General features: G+C 39.1%; 1 protein-coding gene across 1 annotated transcript; it reads right to left on the bottom strand.

Moving 5' to 3' along the window:
* Positions 1-1,398: 1,398 nt before the first annotated feature.
* Positions 1,399-27,703, bottom strand: SLFN12 (schlafen family member 12). Its single transcript, XM_060082812.1, has 3 exons — positions 27,623-27,703; positions 21,690-22,774; positions 1,399-1,946 (listed from the first exon to the last, which is right to left on the bottom strand). Exons 2-3 carry the CDS (start codon positions 22,747-22,749, stop codon positions 1,399-1,401), a joined length of 1,608 nt encoding a protein of 535 aa, XP_059938795.1. The 5' UTR covers positions 22,750-22,774; positions 27,623-27,703.

Raw genomic sequence — 27,703 nt, forward strand, 5'->3', positions numbered from 1 at the left:
CTGATCTCCCTGTGCTATGTGGATGGGAAGCACGGAGTCTTTACCACTGCACCACCAGGGAAGTCCCAGCATGCTCTTTCAGTGTATGGAAAAAACTTCTTGCCTTAGCCTAGATCCTCAGTAGGCTAAGTGGTATGCACTTCTGTATCTGGTCTTCCACTCTAGTGTCGATAAATTTTTTCATATCATCAATTAGCCCAGCTAATTTCTTCATGAAGACAGCGGATGTAACTGATGCCGACAATTTCATTGCATCACTGATTCACTTATCCTTTAAGGTGGTCGAGATCATCAATTGCAAAAGTCCTAACTCACATGTGATGGCCATTACTGGCTTGCTACTTTCATGCAGGGCAATTATTTGAGTTTCAGCTCAAGAGTGAATGCCTTCCTCTTCTTCTCATCAGAAGCAGGAAGCAACACAATATACTATAGAGTATCGGTTGTTTAACCCTCATGATCGCATGGCTGACTGGGAGTTGTGGCTCACTGCCACTGCCCAGCATCATAAGAGAATATCATATCTCATGTGACTAGCTCAGGAAAAGATCAAAATTCAAAATTTGAAGTATGGTTTCTACTGCATGCGAATCGCTTTTGCACCATCATAAAGTCAAAAAACCCTAAGTCGAACCATCTTAAGACAGAGACCATCTGTACTAATTAGCACCCTTTCATTTCAGCTTAAACAAGACCCTTTCACATTTCTTGTACCATCAGTCTAGTGGTGATGAACTCCTTTATCTTTTGCCTGTCTGGAAAACTCTGTATCACCTTGAATTCCGAATGTTAAAATGACGATTCTGCTGAGTTCTTAAGGGTACCAGCTGAGCAATTAGACAAGCCCTAACTCCAAGTGAATAGTGTAAAAGTCGTCCAAGAAAATGAAGAGAATTTTGCAGGGATGGGTAGTAAATTTTGCCTTCTTCATTTCCATTATAAATACTCTGAATGTCATCAATGATAATCTTTTCTAAGTTATAAAGGTTTTCTGGGTATATCCTGGGAATTTCCATTGTTGTTGTTATTAAAAATAAAAGTATTGCCATTTTTCCCAACTTAAAAGTGGAAGACAATTTATCCATAAACTATGCATGGAGTAAATAACAAACTGTGCACAGCATAATTAACACATTTATTTTCTTAATAACTCTTAAGCAACACCTATGAAGACCATTTAGGAAGAAATAAATGAAGACTAAATTTGATTTTCCAAGGTCCCATCATGTTGTCTTCCTTGCAATGCTTTTCAAAGGCATATTTTCCAGAATTTGAGAACACCATTGACTATATAATGAAAAACATCTTTGTAGCCTGGTCTACTTTCCATGATTCAGGTGAGCCTTGGACAAGATTTAAACATCCTTTTTTCATTCCTCTGAAAGTAATCCATACTGCTTATCTGGGAGGTGTTGAGAAATGTGAGTCAAATTGGTCATTCAAAGTTCCGAGTGTCTTCAAGACTATAAAAAGGGCCTTCTTCAATTCACTCATTGTTTGAGTTGTAAGAGTGTAGGACTTAGGGTAAATTGCAGATAAGCTTGAATCATGAAGAAGTCGGATATTGCCTTCAGTCAATGTAGAAGATTCTTCACTCAGATAGATCTTTGTCATGACACACACTTTCCCACTGTAACCACCAGTTTTTACGAGTTTCTTCTTTAAAGTTAAGGCAGTTTGTATCGAATAACCTTTTAATTCCTTATTACGTTCCCTGAGGAAGGTGTATAAGACTGGTGGATGGTCCTGGGCAATTAGAAGTGCATCACAGATGACTTTCTGGTTCTCTTGCAAGCCCAGATCCAAAGACCAGCTCTTAGAAAACATCAATGTAACTTGATGAACGGAGCCTATTTCATTATGTATTAACTGTGCAAATCCTTTGTGTTGTGAGAACAGTTTCTCATAGAGGATTTCTGGAACATATGTCACCTTTTCTGATGGCACTAGATATGAAAATAATTATAATAAAATTTTAAACACTGGAAGCTTCCAATTCCAACCATGGCAAAGTAGCTTGTATCAGACCAACCCTCCCACCAAAAACAACTATAAAAGTTGTATAAAATATATAAAACAGAAATTTAAAGAACTGGAGAGCAACCAGTACAAGCAGGACTTAAAGGGTTACAATCTTTGATGGAGAGGAAGCTCAGGAAGTAGTACCACAATCATCCCAGCTTTTTGTCTAAGGATATTTTCCATATCATGTCATGGGTAAACAGAGCCCAAGCAGAAATCATCAGTTTTACTAGGCTGAAGAAAAAGAGGTTGGAATTCACGGCTACCAGAGGATCTGGAATTTGAGTGGGAAAATCTCAGAGAGGATGAAACTGCAGAGAAGCAGCCAAAATCTACATACAAATTTTTTTTCAATTCACTGGCAAATACAGGGTGAGATGCTGGAAACCCAGAAGAAAATATCAACTGGGAGGCTAAAGAGCTGAACCTGAATTTCATCAATCTCATGGTGACGGGGGACTGAGACTGGAATTCAAGTCCCTTCAAAGTGGGGGCCTGTGGTAAACACCCCAGACTTTAAGTTGAGACTCAAGAAGAGCCATGACCTAATAGTAAAGGCAAAATTTAAAGATATCCCTAGAAAAGCATAAAACCAATCTTCAAAAAAAATCAGGGTTATCACTGGTACTCTATCTACCTGACAAAACAAAGTATAATCCTCTTTGGAGGAATGTAACATCTTCCAAAGCCTCTATAATTTGCCATCCATGGTATAATTTAAAAAATTCAGAGATATGATAAAAGTCAGGACAAACTACCAAAAAAACCAAGAGAAAAAATAGATATGAGAAAAAGACTGACAAATGATTCAGGTATTAGAATTTATCAAAAAGGGACTTAAAGACCAAGAGGACAGAATAGGAGGATCCAGACTCTCCCTCCACCTGTGGATGCAACAAACAAACAGCTACATGTGGATCAATTCCCTCTGAGAGAAATCTAAAAACTAGTTGAGAGACTCCTGCACATTGGGTGACTGAGAAAATAACCACATTGAAATGGGTAGGAAAAGTTGAGACACAGCCTTGCCATAAACTTCACCCCTAGCACAGCACCATACAGTCAGGAGGGTACCCTCAAATCCTAGCTTCTCCCTAAGGAGCAAAAGGTTTAGACCACACATCTAGTACCCCCATCTTTTATGGCTGCTACCCAAGAGACTGGCTTCTAACTTGCCTATCTCTGAGAGCTGATGAAGCCCAGCATTCACTAGTCTCCTGGGCCCAGAGCACTTCCAGTGGTTCTTCCTTCTGGCTCAGTGGAGAGCAAGCAGACAATAAAGTCAGTTCCCAGCTTCTCTCTGGAAGAGATTAGATTGCACATCTAGTGCCCTAACTTTCGTACCTGCTGTCTGAGAGTCTGGCATCTTACTTGTCTGTCTCTGGGAGCTGATGGAGAAAGCAATCATTAGTCCCTTGGGAGTTTGAATGGGCATGTGGATACCTCCTGTTGCTCTTCCCTGAACCACTCCAGTTATAAAACCAAGCCTCCGATTCTCCCTAGGAGTTGGAATGCACATCTAGCTCCCAAAACATTCCAGTTTCTACCAGAGGGACTGACTTCTAACCCATCCTTCTCTGAGAGCTGACAGGGCCTGGCATTCACTAGGTTCTGGAGGGCAACAGAGAGCAAAGCAACAGTTTGAAGGAGCACACAGTCTGAACTAGTATGCAGGTACTTGTCAAGAGCAAGTGGGTGATAAACTCCATCTCTCAACTTCTCCCTAAGGAGAGGAGGAATTGGGACACACATCTAGTGCTTCAACTTTTCTGGCTGCAGCTTGAGGCACTGGCTTCTATCTTGCCTGAATCAGGGCACTGATGGGACTTGGCTTATGATAGTCTTCTGGGGAACACTAAGAACAAAGTCAGCATCTAAAATGAGCACAAAGCTTTGAGAGGTACCCAGAATCTCTGGCTGAACTGATTAGTGAGTTCATCTCCTACATGAGGTCAGTCTGTGAAAACTGGAAGAAGTGGCTGTTTTATATAATGTGCAGAAACCAACACAGAGTCAAAAAAAAAGAAGAAACAGGGGAATATGTTCAAAATTAAAGAACAAGATTAATCTCTAGAAACCTTTTCTTAATGAAATGGAGCTACATGATTTACCCAAAAGAGAATTCAAAATAATGGCCTTAATGATGTTTTCTTAGGTCACGAAAGCAATGTGTGAACAAAGGGAGGTTTTCAACAGAGACAGAAAATACTAAAAAGTACCAAAAAGAAATCATAGAACTGAAGAATACAAGTTAACTGAAAAATTCAATAGAGGGGTTCAACAACAGACTAGATCAAGCAGAAGAAAAGATCAATAAACTCGAAGACAGGTCACTGGAAATCATCCAGTAAAAAGAGAAAAAAGAAAAAAGAATGAAAAAGAGTGAAAACTGATGGGACACCATCAAGTAAACCAATGTATGCATTATGGAAGTTCCAGAAGGAAAAAAAGAAAAAGGTGCAGAAAGCTTATGCCAAGAAATAATGGCCGAAAACTCTTCAAACCTCAAAATAAACATCCAGATCTAGGAAGTCCAAAACTTACCAAATAAGCTGAATCAGAAGATACTTACATTTAGACACATTATAATTGAATTGTCAAAAGTTAAAGATAAAAAGGATAACTTTGAAAGCAGTAAGAGAAAAGCAACTAGTAACATAAAAGGGAACCCCCGATAAGACTATCAGTGGCTTTTTCTTAAGAAACATTGAATGCCAGAAGAGAGTGGGATGATATATTCAAAGTTCTGACAGAAGAAAACTTCCAACCAAGAATACGTACACCGCAAACCTGTCCTTCAAAAGTGAGGGGGAGATAAAGACTTTCTAAAACAAACAAAAGTTAAGAGAATTCATCACTATTAGACCTACTTTATAAGAAATGCTAAAGGAAGTTCTTCAAGTTGAAAATAAAAGATGTTAAACAGCAACATGAAAACATAAAAGTCATTGGTAAAGGTAAATATAGAGACAAAAACAGAAAACCATATTATTATGACGGTAGTGGATAAATCACTTTTAATTTAGTATAAAAGTTAAATGAGATTCGTTCACTCATTCACTGAATACTTACCAAGCACAGTGTGCCAGGCATCGTGTATACAGTGACAAGCTAACTAGAGGCAGTTCCTGCCTCTGGGGCTCCTGGGATGGAGTCCCTCCCACACAGAGCCAGGATTATTCCTCATCTCTCTGCCTCTCTCTCCTAGACCCTGAGATGTCTTGGCTCAGGAATCTTGGACCCGTCATATGTCCCTTTGAAGCCATGTGGCTGACAGGGTCTTGGTGCTCCAGCCAGGTGTCAGGCCTGAGCCTGTGAGGTGGGATAGCCGAGTTCAGGACATTGGACCACCAGAGACCTCCTGGCTCCACGTAATATCAATCAGTGAGAGCTCTCCCAGAGATCTCCATCTCAGTGCTAAGACCCAGCTCCACTCAAAGACCAGCAAGCTCCAGTGCTGGACACCCTATGCCAAACAACTAGCAAGACAGGACCACAACCCCACCCATTAGCAGAGAGGCTGCCTAAAGTCATAATAAGGTCACAGACACCCCAAAACACACCACCGGACTCGGTCCTGCCCACCAGAAAGACAAGATCCAGCCTCATCCGCCAGAATACAGGCCCCAGTCCCCTCCACCAGGAAGCCAACACAACCCACTGACCCAACCTTACCCACTGGGGACAGACACCAAAAACAACGGGAACTACGAACCTGCAGCCTGTGAAGAGGAGACCCAAACACAGTAAGTTAAACAAAATGAGAAGACAGAGAAATATGCAGCAGATGAAGGAGCAAGGTAAAAACCCACCAGACCAAATAAATGAAGAGGAAATAGGCAGTCTATCTGAAAAAGAATTCAGAGGAATGATAGTAAAGATGATCCAAAATCTTGGAAATAGAATGGAGAAAATACAATAAACATTTAACAAGGACCTAAAAGAACTAAAGAGCAAACAAATAATGATGAACAACACAATAAATGAAATTTTAAATTCTCTAGAAGGAATCAATAGCAGAATAACTGAGGCAGAAGAACAGATAAGTGACCTGGAATATAAAATAGTGGAAATAACTACCGTAGAGCAGAATAAAGAAGAAAGAATGAAAAGAAGTGAAGACAGCCTAAGAGACCTCTGGGACAACATTAAAAGCACCAACATTTGAATTATAGGTGTCCCAGAAGAAGAAGAGAAAAAGAAAGGGACTGAGAAAATATTTGAACAGATTATAGTTGAAAACTTCCTTAATATGGGAAAGGAAATAGTGAGTCACGTCCAGGAAGCCCAGAGAGTCCCACACAGGATAAATCTAAGGAGAAACACTCCAAGACACATATTAATCAAACTATCAAAAATTAAATACAAAGAAAAAGTATTAAAAGCAGCAAGGGAAAAGCAACAAATAACATACAAGGGAATCCCCATGAGGTTAACAGCAGATCTTTCAGCAGAAACTCTGCAAGCCAGAAGGGAGTGACAGGACATATTTCAAGTGATGAAAGGGAAAAACCTACAATCAAGATTTTTTAAAAACATTTACTTATTTATTTATTTATTTTTGGCTGTATTGGGTCTTCGTTGCTGCGTGCGGGCTTTCTCTAATTGTGGCTAGTGGGGGCTACTCTTCATTGTGGTACTCAGGCTTCTCATTGCAGTGGCTTCTCTTGTTGTGGAGCACAGGCTCTAGGTGTGAGGCTTCAGTAGTTGCAGCACTGGGCTCAACAGTTGTGGCTTGTGGGCTCTAGAGTGCAGGCTCAGTAGTTGTAGTGCATGGGCTTAGTTGCTCTGTGGCATGTGGGATCTTCCTGGACCAGGGCTCAAACCCGTGTCCCCTGCATTGGCAGGCAGATTCTCAACCACTGCACCACCAGGGAAGCCCTACAACCAAGATTACTCTACCCAGCAAGGATCTCATTCAGATTCGATGGAGAAATTAAAACCTTTACAAACAAGCAAAAACTAAGAGAATTCAGCACCACCAAACCAGCTTTACAACAAATGCTAAAGGAACTTCTCTAAGCGGGAAACACAAGAGAAGGAAAAGACCTACAAAAACAAACCCAAAACAGTTAAGAAAATGGTGATAGGAACATACACATCGATAATTACCTTAAATGTAAATGGATTAAATGCTCCAACCAAAAGACATAGACTGACTGAATGGATACAAAAACAGGACCCGTATATATGCTGTCTACAAGATATCCACTTCAGACCTAGGGACACATACAGACTGAAAGTGAGGGGATGGAAAAAGATATTCCATGAAAATGGAAATCAAAAGAAAGCTGGAGTAGCAATTCTCATATCAGACAAAATATACTTTAAAATAAAGACTATTACAAGAGACAAAGAAGGACACCACATAACGATCAAGGGATCAATCCAAGAAGAAGATATAATAATTGTAAATATTTATGCACCAAACGTAGGAGCACCTCAATACATAAGGGAAATATTAACAGCCATAAAAGGGGAAATCGACAGTAACACAATTATAGTAGGGAAATTTAACACCCCACTTTCACCAATGGACAGATCATCCAAAATGAAAATAAATAAGGAAACGCAAGCTTTAAATGACACATTAAACGAGATGAACTTAATTGATATTTATAGAACATTCCATCCAAAAACAACAAAATTCACTTTCTTCTCAAGTGCTCATGGAACATTCTCCAGGATAGATCATATCTTGGGTCACAAATAAAGCCTTGGTAAATTTAAGAAAATTGAAATCGTATCAAGTATCTTTTCCAGCAACAATGCTATGAGACTAGATATCGATTACAGGGAAAAAAAACTGTAAAAAATACAAAGACATGGAGGCTAAACAATACACTACTAAATAATCAAGAGATCACTGAAGAAATCAAAGAGGAAATCAAAAATACCTAGAAACAAATGACAATGAAACATGATGACCCCAAACCTATGGGATGCAGCAAAAGCAGTTCTAAGAGGGAAGTTTAATAGCAATACAATCCTACCTCAAGAAACAAGAAAAATCTCAAACAAACAACCTAACCTTACACCTAAAGCAATTAGAGAAAGAAGAACAAAAAAATCCCAAAGTTAGCAGAAGGAAAGAAATCACAGAAATCAAATCAGAAATAAATGAAAAAGAGATGAAGGAAACGATAGCAAAGATCAATAAAACTAAAAGCTGGTTCTTTGAGAAGATAAACAACATTGATAAACCAGTAGCCAGACTCATCAAGAAACAAAGGGAGAAGACTCAAATCAACAGAATTAGAAATGAAAAAGGAGAAGTAACGACTGACAGTGCAGAATACAAAGGATCATGAGAGATTACTACAAGCAACTATATGCCCATGAAATGGACAATCTGGAAGAAATGGACACATTCTTAGAAAAGCACAACCTTCCAAGACTAAACCAGGAAGAAATAGAAAATATAAAGAGACCAATCACAAGCACTGAAATTGAAACTGTGATTAAAAATCTTCCAACAAACAAAAGCCCAGGACCAGATGGCTTCACAGGCGAATTCTATCAAACATTTAGAGAAGAGCTAACACCTATCCTTCTCAAACTCTTCCAAAATATAGCAGAGGGAGGAACACTCCCAAACTCATTCTATGAGGCTGCCATCACCTGGATACCAAAATCAGAAAAAGATGTCACAAAAAAAGAAAACTACAGGCCAATATCACTGATGAATATAGATACAAAAATCCTCAACAACATACTAGCAAACAGAATACAACAGCACCTTGAAAGGATCATACACCATGATCAAGTGGGGTTTATCCCAGGAATGCAAGGATTCTTCAGTATATGCAAATCAATCAATGTGATACAACATATTAACAAATTGAAGGAGGAAAACCATATGATCATCTCAATAGATGCAGAAAAAGCTTTTGACAAAATTCAACACCAATTTATGATAAAAACCCTCCAGAAAGTAGGCATAGAGGGAACTTACCTCAACATAATAAAGGCCATATATGACAAACCCACAGTCAACATTGTTCTCAATGGTGAAAAACTGAAACCATTTCCACTAAGATCAGGAACAAGACAAGGTTGCTGACTAGTTTTGGAAGTTTTAGCCACAACAATGAGAGAAGAAAAAGAAATAAAAGGAATCCAAATCAGAAAAGAAGAAGTAAAACTGTCACTGTTTGCAGATGACATGATACTATACATAGAGAATCCTAAAGATGCTACCAGAAAACTACTAGAGCTAATCAATGAACTTGGTAAAGTAGCAGGAGACAAAATTAATGCACAGAAATCTCTTGCATTCCTATACACTAATGATGAAAAATCTGAAAGAGAAATTAAGGAAACACTCCCATTTACCATTGCAACAAAAAGAATAAAATGCCTAGGAATAAACCTACCTAAGGAGACAAAAGACCTGTATGCAGAAAACTATAAGACACTGATGAAAGAAATTAAAGATGATACAAACAGATGGATAGATATACCATGTTCTTGGATTGGAAGAATCAATATTGTGAAAATGACTATCCTACCCAAAGCAATCTACAGATTCAATGCAATCCCTATCAAACTACCAGTGGCATTTTTCACAAAGCTAGAACAAAAAATTTCACAATTTGTATGGAAACACAAAAGACCCCGAATAGTCCAAGCAATCTTGGGAAAGAAAAATGGATTTGGAGGAATCAGGCTCCCTGACTTCAGACTATACTACAAAGCTACAGTAATCAAGAAAGTATGGTACTGGCACAAAAACAGAAATATAGATCAATGGAACAGGATAGAAAGCCCAGAGATAAACTCACACACATATGATCACCTTATCTTTGATAAAGGAGGCAAGAATATAAAAGGGAGAAAAGACAGCGTGTTCAACAAGTGGTGCTGGGAAAACTGGAAAGCTACATTTAAAAGAATGAAATTAGAATACTCCCTAACACCATGCACAAATATAAACTCAAAATGGATTAAAGACCTAAATGTAAGGCCAGACACTATAAAACTCCTAGAGGAAACATAGGCGGAACACTCTATGACATAAATCACAGCAATATCCTTTTTGACTTACCTCCTAGAGAAATGGAAATAAAAACAAAAATAAACAAGTGGGACCTAATGAAACTAAAAGCTTTTGCACAGCAAAGGAAACCATAAACAAGACGAAAAGACAACCCTCAGAATGGGAGAAAATATTTGCAAATGAAGCAACTGACAAAGGATTAATCTCCAAAGTATACAGGCAGCTCAATATCAAAAAAACAAAGAAACCAATCCAAAAATAGGCAGAAGACCTAAATAGACATTTCTCCAGAGATATACAGATTGCCAACAAACACATGAAAAGAAGCTCAGCATCACTAATCATTAGAGAAATGCAAATCAAAACTACAGTGAGGTATCACCTCACACCGGTCAGAATGGCCATCATCAAAAAATCTATAAATGATAAATGCTGGAGACGGTGTGGAGACAAGGGAACCCTCTTGCACTGTTGGTGAGAATGTAAATTGATACAGCCACTATGGAGAACAGTATGGAGGTTCGTTAGAAAAGGAAAAACAGAACTACCATGTGACCTAGCAATCCCACTACTGGGCATATACCCTGAGAAAACCGTAATTCAAAAAGAGTCATGTACCACAATATTCATTGCAGCTCTATCTACAATGACAGGACATGAAAGCAACCTAAGTGTCCACTGACAGATGAATGGATAAAGAAGATATGGCACATGTATACAATGGAATATTACTCAGCCATAAAAAGAAACGAAATTGAGTTATTTGTAGTGAGGTGGATGGACCTAGAGTCTGTCACACAGAGTGAAGTAAGTCAGAAAGAGAAAAACAAATACCATATGCTAACACATATATATGGAATCTAAAAAACAAAATGGTTCTAAAGAACCTAGGGGCAGGACAGGAATAAAGACGCAGATGTAGAGAATGGACTTGAGGACACAGGGAGGGGGAAGGCTAAGCTGGGATGAAGTGAGAGAGTGGCACTGACATATATACACTACCAAATGTAAAATAGATAGCTAGTGGGAAGCAGCTGCATAGCACAGGGAGATCAGCTCCGTGTTTTGTGACCACCTAGAGGGGTGGGATAGGGAGGGTAGGAGGGAGACGCAAGAGGGAGGGGATATGGGGATATACGTATACATATAGCTGATTCACTTTGTTATACAGGAGAAAGTAACACAACATTGTAAAGCAATTATACTCCAATAAAGATGTTAAAAAATTTAAATGACTAAAGTATTAAAAATAACTATAATTAACTTATGTTATTGGATACACAATATAAAGAGATTTAAACTGTGACATTAATAGCATATAATGTGGAGGGAAAAGAGGTAAAAGTATAGTTTTTATATGCAAGTGAAATTAAGTTGTTATCAGCTTAAAGTAGACTCTTACAGCTATAAGATATTTTGTGTGAGCCCTATGGTAATTGCAAAGAAAATACCTATAGAAGTTACACACACAAAAAGAGGAAGGAGTCAAGCCTAACAATACAAAAAATGAAACAAACAACCCCCCCCCCACAAAACCCTAATGAAGCACAAAGATGACAGCAAGAGAGAAAAAAGGGACAAAAGAACAAACAGAAAACAGTTAAGAAAATGACAATAATAAATCCTTCCCTACTAATAATTACTTTAAATGAAAATGTTTTAATGTTTCCAATCAAAAAATTTAGAGTGGTTGTATGCATTAAAAACAAAGATCCAATTATATGCTGTCTATAAGAAACTTCCTTTAGATTCAAGGTCGCATATATGTTGAAAATGAAGAGATGGAAAACGATACTCCAGAGAAATGGTAACTAAAAGAAAGCAGGAATGGCAATACTTATATCAGAAAAAATAGAATTAAAGTCTAAAATAGTCTTTAGTGGGACCTCCCTGGCGGTCCAGTGGTTAAGACTCTGAGCTTCCAATGCAGGGGACATGGGTTGGATCCCTGATCAGGGAACTAAGATCCCACATGCCGAGCAGTTAGGCCAAAAAATAAAATAAAATAAAATAAAAATTTTTTAAAAACTAGTCTTTGGAGACAAAGAAGTCAAAACACAATGATAAAAGGGTCAATTCAATAGTGAGATATAACAACTGTAAATATATATGCACCCAACATCATAGCACCTAAATATATAAAGCAAATATTGAAAAATCTGAATGGAGAAGTTGGCAGCAATAAAATATTAGTATAAGACTTCACTATTTTCGCTCTCAATAATGGTTAGAACATCCAAATAAGAAAACAACAGACTTGAACTAAAGATCAAATGAACTTAGACATATACAGAACTTTCCACCCTCCAGCAGAACACACATTCTCCTCAAGTGCACATGGGACATTCTCTGAGATAGATCACGTTAGGTCACAAACAAGTCGCAACAAATTTAGGAAGATTGAAACCATACCAAGTATTGTTCTGACCAAAATAAAAGGAAACTAGAGATCAATAACAACAATAAAATGAGAATTTCACGAATACTTGGAAACTAAACAGCACACTGTTGAATAGCCATTAGGTCAAGGTGGAAATCACAAGGGAATTTCAAAAATATCTCAAGACAAATGAAAATACAATATACCAAAAATTATGGGTTGTAACAAAAGCAGTATTAATAGGTAAGTTTATAGTGATAAAGGCCTACATTATAAAATAAAAATATAACAAACAACATAACCTTACACCTCAAAGAACTGAAAAACAACAACAAAGTAAGCTCAATATTATCAGAAGGAAGGAAATAATAAAGATTAGAGCAGAATTAAATCAAGTAAAGAATAGAAAAATAACAGAAAAAATCAACAAAACTAAGAGTTGGTTTCTTAAAAAAAGATAAACGAAAATGACAAACTTTAGCCAGACAAACTAAGCAAAAAAGACAGAGAAATCTCAAATAAATAAAACCAGAAATGATAAAGAAAACATTACAATGGATGCTTCACATATAAAAAGGACCAAAAGGGACTCTTATGAATAATTATATGCCAACAAACTGGATAATCTCGGAGAAACATAAATTTCTAGAAACATACAACTTACCAAGACTGAACCAAAAAGAAATAGAAAATCTAAACAGACCAATAACAATTAAGGAGACTGAAGGATTGAAGCCTCCCTATGAAGAAAAGCCCAAGTCCAGATAGCTTCATGGGTGAATTCTACCAAACATTTAAAGAATTAATTCCAATCCTTCTTAATCTCTTCTAAAAAATAAAAGAGGGAACACCTCCAAACTCATTTTATGAGGCCGGCATCACCCTGATACTAAAGCCAAACAAAGATACCACAAGAAAAGGAAAGAAAACTACAGGCCAATAACCCTAATTAATATAGATGCAAAAGTCTTCAATAAAATACTAGTAAACCAAATTTGAAAGCACACTAAAAAGACTATACACCATGACCAAGTAGGATTATCCCAGGGATGCAAGGATGGTTCAGCATTTACAAATCAATGTGATATACCACATTAACAGAGTGAAAGATAAAAACCACATAATCATTTCAACAGAGGCAGAAAAAGAATTTAACAAAATTCAACATCCATTCGATAAAAACTCTCAACAAAATAGGTATAGAAGGAATTTACCTCAACACAACAAAGGCCAGATATGAAAAGCCACAGCCAACATCATAACCAATGCAGAAAAACTGAAAGCTTTTCCTCTAAGATTCAGTACAAGCCAAGAATGCCCACTCTCACCACTTTTTTTTTTTTTTTTGCGGTACGTGGGCCTCTCACTGTTGTGGCCTCTCCTGCTGTGGAGCACAGGCTCTGGATGCGCAGGCTCAGCGGCCATGGCTCACGGGCCCAGCCGCTCCGCAGCATGTGGGATTCTCCCGGACCGGGGCACGAACCCGTGTCCCCTGCATCGGCAGGCGGACTCTCAACCACTGCGCCACCAGGGAAGTCCATCTCACCACTTCTATTCAACACTACTGGAAGTCCTAGCCAAAGTAATTAGACCAGAAATAGAAATAAAAGACAACCAAATCAGAAAGTAAGAAGTTAAATGATCTCTGTTTGCAGATGACATGATCATATATGTAGAAAACCCTAAAGATTCAACAACAAAAAAAACTGTTAAAACTAATAAGAAAATTCAGTAAAATTGCAGGATACAAAGTCAATGTATAAAAGTCTGTAGCATTTCTATACACCAACAATAAACTATCCATAAAGGAAATTAAGACAACAATCAAATCTACAAAAGTAACAAAAAGAATAAGATACTTATGAATAAACTTAACTGAAGAAGTGAAAGACTTGTACACTGAAAACTCTAAAACACAGATGAAGGAAATTAAAGAAGGCACAGATAAATGGAAAGACATCCTACAGCAGAAAAATCTTTAAAGCAGTCAGAGGAAAAAAGACACATAATCTACAAGGAAGCAACAATAAGACTTATGATTCATTCTTCTACAGAAAGTCTATAAGCCAGAAGACATTGGAATGACATCTTAAAGTCCTGAAAGAAAAGGTCTGCAAACCTAGAATTCAACATGTACCACAAATATCCAACAAAAAGCAAAAATAAAACATTTTCGGGCCTCCCTGGTGGCGCAAGTGGTTGAGAGTCCGCCTGCCGATGCAGGGGATACGGGTTCGTGCCCCGGTCTGGGAGGATCCCATATGCCGCGGAGCGGCTGGGCCCGTGAGCCATGGCCGCTGAGCCTGCGCGTCCGGAGCCTGTGCTCCGCAACGGGGGAGGCCACAACAGTGAGAGGCCCGCATACCGCAAAAAAAAAAAAAAAAAAAAAAAAAAAAAAAACATTTTCAAATGGGTGGGGGGAAAGAGAGAGAAAGAGATAACTTATTGTCAGAAGATCTACACTACAAATAACATCAAACAGAGTTCTTCTTAAAGGAAAATTATCCCAAATGAAAGCATTAAACTTCAGGAATTAATACATTTTCCTGGAAAGAGTAAATGTTGGGCAAATAAGAAGTATTATTGACAGTTTTAAAACAATAAAAGGATTCATATAAAGCTAAAAACTTGGGAAGAAGTAAAACTAGCAAAATAAAGATGCACACTGTGATTTCTAGGCAAACCATGGAAAGGAATAATAGAATAATTTGTATTAAAAGCTGAGAGAAGAGAAGAACAGGAAAATAAAATAAAATACTTAATCCAAAAAAAGGCAAAAGGAAAAAAAAACAGATGAGAGGTTTTTGTCTCTAAGCAATGGCAGAGTAGCTTAGTCAGACTAACCCTCTCACAGGTGCAAAGTGTAAAATCTGGACAAAATATTAAAAATTAAGTATTTGAAGGCACTGAAAAGTAACCAAAGCAGGAGATATAAACAGAAGAGCAGTCTACTCTTGAAAGACAATTGCAACTGAAGAGATTTTTGAGTTTGCAGCATTTTTTCCGAGGAACACTGTCTAGTATTTGCACTGCTTAGAAAGCAGAAAGAGCCTTACTGTCAGAGCAGTCAGAAAGTTAGAGAAGAAATACTAGAAGGGAAGGTGATGCAATGGGAGTGAGTCCCAAAATCTGCATATAAAGTCCACACAGATCCTTAGCTGTGGACTAAACTACACATGCACAGGGAATATCCTGAAGGGAAAAAGGCAGCAGCTGAAATCTGAAAAAATTAAGAAAAAATTATTGGAATGAAAATAAAAGCAAGCCCAACTGTACACTGTCTACAAGACACACATTTTAGATACAAAGACGTAAATAGGTTGAAAGTAAAAGAGTGAAAAAATATATACCATGCAGCTTCTAATTATAAGAAAACTGGAGCAGCTATATTAATTCCAGACAATATAGATTTCTACTCAAGAGATGCTGTGGAAATGAAGAAACTTTCAAAATTATAAAAGGGTTAAGACATCAGGAAAATTATAAATGAGTATGAGCTTAATAAGAACTCCGAAGTAATTGAACCAAAAAAATGACAGCATTAAAAAGATAAATAGGGCTTCCCTGGTGGTGCAGTGGTTAAGAATCCACCTGCCAGTGCAGGGGACACAGGTTCAAGCCCTGGTTTGGGAAGATCCCACATACTATGGAGCAACTAAACCTGTGGGCCAAAACTATTGAGCCTGCGTTCTAGAGCCTGTGAGCCACAACTACTGAGTCCATGTGCCACAAATACTGAAGCCCGCACACCTAGAGCCCATGCTCCAAAACAAGAGAAGCCACCGCAATGAGAAACCCACGCACCGCAACAAAGAGTAGGCCTCGCTTGCCGCAACTAGAGAATGCTTGAGCACAGCAACGAAGACCCAATGCAGCCCCAAAATTATAAAAAAAAAAAAAGACAAATGGACAAATTCACTATTGTAGTTGGTGATTATAAATACCTCTCTTTCAAACTGAAAGAAGAATGAAACAAAAAATGAGTTTATAGAAGATGCGAATGACACTGTCAATCAACTTGACTTGACATTTATAGAAAAACATACTCAACAACTGTGGAACATATATTCTTTACTAGTGCATTTGGAAAATCTACCAAAATAAACCATAAATAAACCAAAACAAGCTTCAATAAATTTCAAAGATTGAAATCTTACAGAGTATGTTCTCTGATCACCATGGAATTAAATTAGAAATCAACAACTATAAGATGTCTATAAAAGGTCCAAGTATTTGAAATTTAACCGTAAAATAATCTATGCATCAAAGAATTCATAAGGAAAATTAGAAAATCTTTCAAGCTGAATAATTAAATTTCAACATATAAAAATTTGTGTAAAGCACAAATTAAGAGGCACAAACTACTATGTATCAAATAAATAAGCTACAAAGATATATTGTACAGCATGGGGAATATAGCCAATATTTACTATATTGTATTGTATTTACTATATTGAATTACTATATTGTATTACTATATTATATATATATAATAACTATAAATGCAGTATAACCTTTAAATATTGTGAATCATTATGTTGTACACCTGGGACTTAGTAATACTGTAAATCAACTACACTTCAATTTTTTAAAATGGCTGGTATCAAAAGGACAAGAAACAGCAGGTGTTGGTGAGCATGTGGAGAAAAGGGAACCCTCATGGAATGTAAATTGGTGTAGCCACTATGGAAAACAGCATGGAAGTTCCTCAAAAAACCAACAATAGAACTACCATACAATCCAGCAATTCCACTTCTGGGTATTTATCCAAAGAAAATGAAAATACTATTAGAAAAGATATATGTACCCCTATGGTCACTGCAGCACTATTTACAGTAGCTAAGATATGGAAGCAACAAACTAACAAACATAACAAAACAGAAACAGAGTTATAGAAACAGAGAGCAAACAGATGTTTGCCAGAGAAGAGGGGTTTGGGGGGAGGAAATAAATAGGTGAAGGAGATAAAGAGGTATAAACTTCCAGTTGCAAAATAAATGAGTCATAGATATGAAATGTACAGTGTGGGGAATACAGTCAGTAACTATGTAAAATCCTTGTATGGTAACAGATCGTAACTAGATTTACCTTGGTGATCATTTTGAAATGTACAGAAATATCAAATCACTATGTTGTATAACAGGAGCTAGCATAGTGTTGTAGGTCAATTATACTTCAAAAACAACAAACAAACTCATAGAAAAAGAGGTCAGATTTGTGGTTACCAGAGGCAGGGGGTAAGGGGAAGAGGAATTGGATAAAGGCACAAAGTCAAAAGGAACAAATTTCTAGCTATAAGATAAATGAGTACTAGGGATACAAAAAAAAAAAGGATAAAGTAAAAATATTAAAAGCATTAAGAGGGCTTCCCTGATGGCGCAGTGGTTGAGAGTCCGCCTGCCGATGTAGGGGACACGGGTTCGTGCCCCGGTCCGGGAGAATCTCACATGCCGCAGAGCGGCTGGGCCCGTGAGCCATGGCCGCTGAGCCTGCGCGTCCGGAGCCTGTGCCCCGCAACGGGAGAGGCCACAACAGTGAGAGGCCCGCGTACCGCAAAAAAAAAAAAAAAAAAAAAAAAAGCATTAGGAAAACATAATCAGTATAATTATAAAGAACATAAAAAGAATCTATGGACAAATTATTTAAAATAAATTTTAACAAGGTAGCATGAACTAATATATAAAATTGATTGCATTTCTACACACCAGCAACAAACAATAAGAAAATGTAACTTTTAAAGAAAAACATCGAGAATTCTCTGGCGGTCCAGTGGGTAGGACTGCACACTTTCACTGCCGAGGGCGCAGGTTAAATCCCAGGTCAGGGAACAAAGATCCCGCAAGCTGCACAGCGCAGCCAAAAAAGAAAAAAAAAAAAAAAAAGAAAGACATCAATTACAATTACAACAACAAAAAAATTTTAAAAGCCTAGTAATAGGGCTTCCCTGGCGGCACAGTGATTAAGAATCTGCCTGCCAGTGCAGGGGACATGGGTTTGAGCCCTGGTCCGGGAAGATCCCACATGCCATGGGGCAACTAAGACCATGCGCCACAACTACCGAGCCTGCGCTCTAGAGCCCGTGAGCCACAGCTACTGAAGTCCACGCACGTAGACCCCGTGCTCAGCAACAAAGAGAAGCCACCACAATGAGAAGTCCCGGCAGTGCAACAAAGAGTAGTCCCCGCTCACCGCAACTAGAGAAAGCCCGCGCACAGCAACGAAGAGCCAACGCAGCCAAAAATAAATAAATAAATCTAAAAAAAAAAAAAAAAAAAAAGAATCTGCCTGCCAATGCAGGGGATACGGGTTTGACTCCTGGTCCAGGAAGATCCCACATGCCGTGTAACAACTAAGCCCGTGTGCCACAACTACTGAGCCTGCACTCTAGAGCCCGCAAGCCACAGCTACTGAGCCCGTGTGCCACAACTACTGAAGCCCGTGCACCTAGAACCCATGCTGTGCAACAAGAGAAGCCACCACAATGAGAAGCCCACGTGCTATGACAAAGAGTAGCCCCCACTTGCTGCAACTAGAGAAAGCCTGCATGCAGCAACGAAGACCCAACACAGCCAAAAATAAAATAAATTAAATAAAAATAAATTTTAAAAAAACTAGTAATAAATGTAACAAAAAAAGTACAAAACTTGTACACAGAAACTTATAAAACTTTAAAGACATTAAAGAAGATATAAACAAATGGAGAGATTTCCTATGTTCAACTGTACAAAGCAATTGATGTAAATATGTCACAAATCTACCTAGTCAATGTAACTGCAATCAAAATCCTTAAAGGGTTTTTTGTGGCACTTAAGCAGATTCTAAAATTTGTATAATATATTAAATGATTTAAAATCACCAAGACACTCTCAAAGAAAAAGAATAAAAGTAAGGTGGCTTACCCTGCCAAGTACTTAATATGATATTACAATATTAGGACAGTATAGTGGATGTAGGGACAGACAAATTGACCAAGAGAACATAATAGGGATTCTAGAAATGTGGCTATACGTATACTTAGTAATATGCTGGAGGGGGCATGGCAGATCAGTGGGTGAAAGTGGGAACTATTCAGTAATTGGAGCTGGGTAATGTGGCCATCCACATGGAACAAAATGAAATAGTACTCTTACATCACCACTGAGATGGATCAAGGATTTAAATGTTAAATGTAAAGTGCAAAACCCTAAAACTTTTAGAAGAAAATGAAGGGAAATATCTTTCTAACCTTAAGGTAGAGAATGATATCTTACACAAGGCACAAAGAGCATTAAACCAGAAAATTAAAATATGGTAACTTTGACTATATTAAAATATCAAGCTACTAATTATCATAATATGCCTTAAGAAAAGAGAAAACAAAAGCCACAAACTTGGAGAAGATCTCTGTAATCTGTAATACCTATGACCAAAAGAGGATTTGGATTCTAGAATCTCCTACACATCAGCAAGAAAAAGACAAAAGCCTAATAGAAAAATGGACAAAAGACAGAATAGGTCTTTCACAGGTGATAAAATACATATGGCCAGTAAGTATATGAAGATATGCTCAACCAAATTAATAACCAGGGAAATGTAGAAGCAGAGAGATACTATTTTACACCTATTTGAGTGGGAAGAAGGAGGATGAGAAGAAAGATGAAGAGAAGTTTGACAACTGGAGAAGATGTGGCATTTGTAACATATTGTTGTTGGGAGTAAAGTGAGTCATTTACTTCGGAAAACAATCTGGCATTATCTTATTGCTTGAATATTCACATACTGCCTGACCTAGCAATTCTACTCCTACGTGTGGACCCAGGAGAAACTCTTGAAAATATGCACCAGAAGACTGAACAAGAATATTCAAGGTAACACTGTTTATACAGCAGAAAACAACATGTTGTCCATAAACAGTAATAACGAAAACAGATAAATCAGAGATTCTGAGTACTGGTGGCCTTTCTTCAGTAACTCAATGTATGAAGCTGTGTCTCAATCTAGATTTCCCAGCAACATGATGTACTTCCTTTTTTGTTTAAACTAAATTGAGTTGGGGTTCTCTTGCTTCCAATTAAAGGAGTTCCTATTACACCAAGAAAAGTCTAATCAAAATCTGAAAAATTAGATTTTGACATGTTCAATGATAAAAACACCAAAGCATTCCCCTGAATGCCAGAATATACTTTGATGATAAGTTTCAAGATAGAGCTGATGTGAAGAGAAGATTTGAAAATACACACACCAAGTCCAAAGAAACCAGAGTTAAATTACCTGTAAGGTGATATCTCTGCTCCTGACTTTCCAAATTCTTATATTTATACGGAGACCAATCAAGGGGTATAGGTGATAACATACTTTGTGGAATGTTCATCTCTTCAAATGACCCGGAAAAATCTTAAAAAACAAAAATCACTTTCTCAATTTGTCACAACTAAATTCTTAGTATATCAACAAAATGCTTAGTATATCAAAAGTCTGCTTAGAAATGACCCCATTTTTCCAATAGAAATATTGTTAGATATTGTGCTTAGATTCCCAAGTCAAACATAAGTTATAAATTTATTCCTTGAGGCTGCTGAAACACACTATATTGAATACTAATAGGAAAATGCATTAATAGTAATTGAATACATTACCATATAATTGGGTTGATTTTAAAAGCAATTAAAATTAGAAGACATGATGGCTAGTGGAGAGCTGAATTTTGTGCAGATTCTAAGGAAGAAGTTTGCATTTTCAAAGATTTTTAAGTTGCTAGTGCTGGTCTAGTTTCATTGGAGGCTTTTCTTTTCCAAAAATCAGATGAAATACCAACACTATCCTTTTCTTATCCGTCCAATTTAGGGTTATACATTGATTCACAAAAGGAAGAGACAGGAGAGGAAGAGGGAAGAGGTTCTAAGGGAAATAAATGGAAAGGTGTAAAGAAAGATGAAGGAGCAAGTAAATAAAAGAGGCAAGTGTTCCTGAGAGACAGAAGTGGTCAGTTACTGAAACCGAGCTCAGAAGGGAAAGGGAGAAGGAATTCACAGGCTCTCCTTGAAAGTGAGTAGAAGTGACAAGGAAGAAAAACAGGGTTAATTGGATCTTTATACCAGGCAATGCTACAGAGAGGAGGTAATGTGCTTTCTGTATGGAATAGCTACCTTCTAAGTGGGTAGAGATAGTGAACTATGATTATAACCACCAGAGATTAGTAAATTAGGTGTTGAAATTTGAGGACTATTGATGTTGCCCCAAATCCAAGAGAAAAAAAAAGCCTTGCCACCCCAGCCAAATATACCCTTATTTCTAATCCCCTTTCCTCACTTGATAAATCAAGATCCAGCATTAAATGGCCCCATTCCTCCACGGTCAGCTGCATCACTTGATTATCTTTCACATGCCAGGAATTCGGATTTTTGGCAAACACTGCACAACAGAATAGCTCTATTTTGAGCGCACAGACGTAACCACAAAGACTTCCTTCATCATATACTTCAAGGAATTTGCATGAATAATTTATCTTCTTCTCCTCTATACATAAGTGATAGACAGGCAACTTGCTAATGCATTGTTCTATTTCTTTTTCTATCTTGTCAAGGTCACTCTTCTCTGCTTTAAAGCCAGTTACTTCTTGTTTTTTTTCACTTAAACCAATAAACAAATATCCCCCATGAGTATTTGCAAATGCAGAAACATATTGAGGGAGAATATCTTTAATGCGTTGTAACAACTTTTCTGTTGAGTAGTCTTTCATTTCAACATGTGTGGATTCAGTAAAGGTGAGTTTTTCTCTGTACGTGAGTTGCATCCTATTAAAAAAGTCAGCAGCCAAGGCCTTCATGCTACTTTCTTCTTGTACATCAAAACAGTACCTCTTTGGAGGTGATTCAGGTATTAAAGAAGATCTCTTTCCAGTTTCTAACCTGTCTTTGAGGAATTCCAGTGCAGCGGTAGCGTTCATGACTTTTACAGAGGTTATATCTCTTTTGTACAAATTGGAGCTCAAGGTGGCAATCCTCAACCCAGAGGTTTCTGAGCTCCACGATTTGACAAAAATCAGAAAATATTTACCTTGCTGCATAAAGTCTAAGTATTTAGAAACAAACGAAACAATATTGGCAAAAGAATTTTCCAAATCTAATCCTATTCCATCTTTTTCATAACTATAGTTTTCATTCTCAATTTCAGCCCTGCACACGCCCCCTCCAGAATTCAGCAAAGCAACCACAGATTGTGAGACGTTTTCATTCTGCTTTTTTCTCAGTTGACAATCTTTCATTTTTTTTCTATTCTTCTCCCCGAAAGTGACTTTTCCCACATCTAGAACCAGCTCAGCATAGTTAGTGTCCAAAACAACACGGATGGTCATCTTCCTAGAAGCCATTCAATTTCCAAGCAGAAATTCTTTTCTGTAAAACAGACAGAGCCATTTAAAATAGGACCTGAGCAAAAGAGATAGCAAATTGTGTATTGTGAGGCAAACCCAGCAAAATTCTTTATTTTGTTTTATCCTATATTCCACTGGATGCCATGATAAGGATACAGATATAAAATAGGTTTTGAGGACATATTCTGAACTGATGATAATGATAATGATGATAAGATGATCATAATTTCTACTCCTGTAAAATTTTCCAATTTTTTGCCATAGTTTTATATGATCCTCTTCTAATTGTGTTAATCTAATTTTTATCTGTGTTTATATCTCCTTTCTAATCCCTAATATTATGTAACTTGCTTCTCTCTTCTTTTCTTAAATAAGCCCCTGAGGGGAGCCTATCTATGTTTCTGATCTCAGTGAACCAAATTTTAGTTTTATATATTACATATACTTTTATTTTTTTATTTTTTCTTTTTGCGGTATGTGGGCCTCTCACTGTTGTGGCCTCTCACTGTTGTGGCCTCTCCCGTTGCGGAGCACAGACTCCGGACGCGCAGGCCCAGCGGCCATGGCTCACGGGCCCAGCCGCTCCGTGGCATATGGGATCCTCCCAGACCGGGGCACGAACCCGTATCCCCTGCATCGGCAGGCGGACTCTTAACCACTGCGCCACCAGGGAGGCCCATATTTTTTTTTAATAATTTCAACTTTATCTTAATTATTTTCTTTTATTGGGGAATCCCTTGGAAAAATTCTCAGTTGGAGTCTAAGGACATCTAGCAATATGCCATTTTAATAATTTTTCCTTCTTTCAAGGATGAGTTAGGTTCATATATTTTGGCCATTGATCTTAAGCAAGGTGGGCCAAGTCACTATACCCTTTTTCTATCAGATATCCACATATTTTCAATGAGGTAAAATTCTTATATACAAAAACATCTGCTTTAAGTATAAGTATCCCAAATCCATTAACCCTGTCCCTTTAAGGTCTACTGGGATTACGGCTTTGTTATAGATGGCCTAGAGACAGCTGAGAGAAGAGTTCATCACAGGCAGTGATCACTACACTGGGAAAGGATACAAAGAGGGTCAGAATACTCCTGTCCACTGCTGGATCAGTATCCTGCAGAGACTCAGCTGTAGGCTGTGGATACACCTCAGTCTCTATAAACTTCTGATCATATGTAAACAGCTGTATGGACTGAATGTTTGTGTCCCTTCAAAATTCATATGTTGAAACCCTCCCCTACCCCATGATGGTATGAGGAAGTGGGGCCTTTGGGGGGTAATTAGCATCAGCTGAGGTCATAAGGGCCGAGCACTCATGAGTAAGATTAATGCCTTTGTAAGAACCTCAAGAGAGGTTGCCTCCCTTCTCTGCTCTCTACCATGTGAAGATACAGTGAAAAGTCTACAACCAGGAGAGGACCCTCATTAGAACCTGACCACACTGGCACCTTGATCTTGGATTGCCCAGCCTCCAGAACTGTGAGAAATAAGTTTCTGTTGTTTATAAGCCAGCCAGTCTATGATATTTTTATAATAGCAGCCAGAGCTGACTAAGACAGCAACAGTAACTTTGGGGCTCCAGATGATTTGGACGGTTGGGGTTAAACCAAGAGAATTCCTTTGTCGATCATGACCTTTCCATACAGAGGAAAAAAAAGCAACAATATATTCCACAGAACACTTAGCAAATTACAGGGCCTAGACTAAGTGTTCAGTAAATGTCACCTCTCCAAATGCCCCAGAGTAGTCACCACCCCCCATGAAACTTGGGGCCTCTGTGCCTTTGCCCTCTTCCACTTTTGTCACCTGAAAACTCCCCTCATCCTTCCTAGAAGTCCCATGTCTATCCTCTTCTCAGGGCTCCCACAGAACTTTGTATTCACGCTGGGCCCTAATCTCACCATAGATCTAGAGAACTCTTTAAAAACAGAGTACTGAAGTGTTTAGAGTGGTTGTTTTCAAACTACAGGAAATCTGGTGGGGGCTCCTAATCATTTAGGACACCAGGAGGCAAGGCCTGGGGCCTCCTTCCTGCCATGGACTCTGAACCTCGGCGGGCGCGGAGCGCCCTTCCTGCTCTGGAATGTCTTCCGTGAAATTTTCTGAGCCCTTCCAGTGCCTGGGACCAGCCAGGGCCAGCAGTGTCATCCTGGAAAGGTGCCCAAGCCTGGACAACACTCTATGGGTCCAGGTCCCCATTTCTTCCCTTTTCAGTGCTCAATGGCCCTTCACCCAAGGAGCCCTGGGACTCATACCAACGTGTTGTCCTGGGACCTCATGGCTGGATCCTCGTTCTGGAGAATAGCCTCGTGCTATAAATTGAATGTTTATGTGCCCCCAAAATTAACATGTTGAAACCTAATCCCCAGTGTGATGGTGTTTGGAGATAGGGCCTTTGGGATGTGATTAGGTCACAGTGGTGGAACCCTCACAAATAGGACAAGTATCCTTATAAAAGATTCCCCAGAGAGCTGCCTGGCCCCTTCCACCATGTGAGGACAGAGAAAAGACAGTCATCTATGAAACAAGAAGTGGTCCTCACCAGACACCAAATCTGCTGCACCTTAATCTGGACTTCCCAGCTTCCATAACTGTAAGAAATAAACTTCTGTTGTTTATAAACCACCCAGTCTACGATATTTTGTTATAGCAGCATGAACAAACTAAGACACCTGGTAAGTGGATCACCTCACTGGCTGAAATTATTTCTTTCGCAGGATTGAGACTGGATTGCCAGAATGGTGCTAATGTTCTGATTTTAGTTAACTTAAATTATTTTTATGGACAGAAGCCCCACAAAAAATTATTTGCCCAGGTAGAATTCACCAGTGAAGCCATCTGGTCCAGGGATTTTCTTTTGTGATTACTGATTCAATCTTCTTACTAGTTATAGGTTGATTCAGATTTTCCATTTCTTCCTAATTCACTCTTGGTAGGTATGTTTCTAGGAATTTGTCCATTTCCTCTAGGTCATCCAATTTGCTAGTGTACAACTGTTCATAGTATTCTCTTATAATCCATCCCTTTTATTTCTGTAAAATTGGTATTAATGTCTGTTCTTTCATTTTTTATTTTAGTTGAGGGTTTTTTTTTTTTTTTTTCGGTACGCGGGCCTCTCACTGTTGTGGCCTCTCCCGTTGCAAAGCACAGGCTCCGGACGCACAGGCTCGGCGGCCATGGCTCACGGGCCCAGCCGCTCCGCGGCATGTGGGATCCTCCTGGACCGGGGCACGAACCCGTGTCCCCTGCGTCGGCAGGTGGACTCTCAACCACTGTGCCACCAGGGAAGCCCTAGTTGAGGTTTTTTTTTTCTTCATCAATATAGGTAAAGGTTTGTGAATTTTGTTGATTAAAAAACTTCAGTTTGGGCTTCCCTGGTGGCGCATTGGTTAAGAATCCACATGCCAATTCAGGGGACACGGGTTTGAGCCCTGGTCCGGGAAGATCCCACATGCCACGGAGCAACTAAGCCCGTGTGCCACAACTACTGAGCCTGCGCTCTAGAGCCCGCGAGCCACAACGACTGAGCCCACGAGCCACAACTACTGAAGCCCGCATGACTAGAGGCCATGCTCCGCACGATGAGATGCCTGCACACTGCAACGAAGAGTAGCCCCTGCTCGCCACAACTAGAGAAAGCACACGCACAGCAACAAAGACCCAACACAGCCAAAAATAAATAAAATAAATTAAAAATTTTTTAAAGCTTTAAAGAAAAAACTTCAGTTTCATTGTTTTTTTTCTATTGTTTTTCTATTCTCTATTTCATTTCTTCTGCTCTAATCTTTATTATCTCCTTCCTTTTGCTAACACTGAGTTTTGTTTGTTCTTCTTTTTCTAGTTTAAGGTATAAAATTAGGCTGTTGATTTGGGATCTTTCTTCTTTTTTTTTCTTTCTTTTTTTTCTTTTTTTTTTTTTTTTTGCGGTATGCGGGCCTCTCACTGTTGTGGCCTCTCCCGTGGCGGAGCACAGGCTCCGGAAGCGCAGGCTCAGCGGCCATGGCTCACGGGCCCAGCCGCTCCACGGCATGTGGGATCTTCCCGGACCGGGGCACGAACCCGTGTCCCCTGCATCGGCAGGCGGACTCTCAACCACTGCGCCACCAGGGAAGCCCTGTTAGCTATTTTTAATGGGAAAGGGGAAGGCATTCACATTTCCTTAGTTATGCCAGAATGCAGGTTGGTGGGAACTGCACAGAAAGGTAGGACAGGAGTGACAGGAACTACCTTCTGAGGAATAAAAACCATGGTTCATTCTTCGCCCTCCTCCTTTAGCACTGTGTATTTAGTTTAGAAAGGCGTGGTTCTTATCTCCCCCGCACCCCCGCCTCCTTTCGGCAGGACACTAGCAGTGCTTGGTTTCTCCTTCTGGATTTAGAAGACAGTTCATCAGTGCCTGGTCAGCCACATTTTTACCGAAAGAACCTGTTCACTAACTCCCCTTATTTCAGGACCCCAGGCGTGCAGGGCACCCCCAAGGAGCTGCACTTGCCTGACCTGTCCCTACAGCACCCTGCCCTTCCTCCCTTCCTAGTCCATGCCAAACCCCAACTTCCTCCCCCCAGGCTCTTTAAGGCGCTTCCCAGCACACGCAGGGGATGACGTCCTGCCCTGACCTCAGGTTCCCAAGTGTCCTGATCTTAAGTCCTTAACAGTCTGTAGTTTTCTGGTAGATGCTGCTACTGAGACAGGCATCACAGAGCCAAGACTCCCAGACCGGAGATAACAGCCGAGGGTCTCACCGGGAGCGGGGTGGGCGGGGCTGTGTTGGCTGCAACCCACCTCGTCAAAGAGCCAGCAGACTAGACTTACAAGGGATAAGAAGCTGAGATTCCGATATTTGGCAACGGAGAGGGGACAAACTTACCCAGGAGCGATGCTCGGGATTCACAGGATTTCGAGGGGAGCTAGAGGCCCCCGTTTGCGAGGAGAGCTGGTGCGCTCTAGT

Source organism: Mesoplodon densirostris, chromosome 18 (genome assembly GCF_025265405.1).
Source record: "Mesoplodon densirostris isolate mMesDen1 chromosome 18, mMesDen1 primary haplotype, whole genome shotgun sequence".
Lineage (NCBI taxonomy): Eukaryota > Metazoa > Chordata > Mammalia > Artiodactyla > Ziphiidae > Mesoplodon > Mesoplodon densirostris.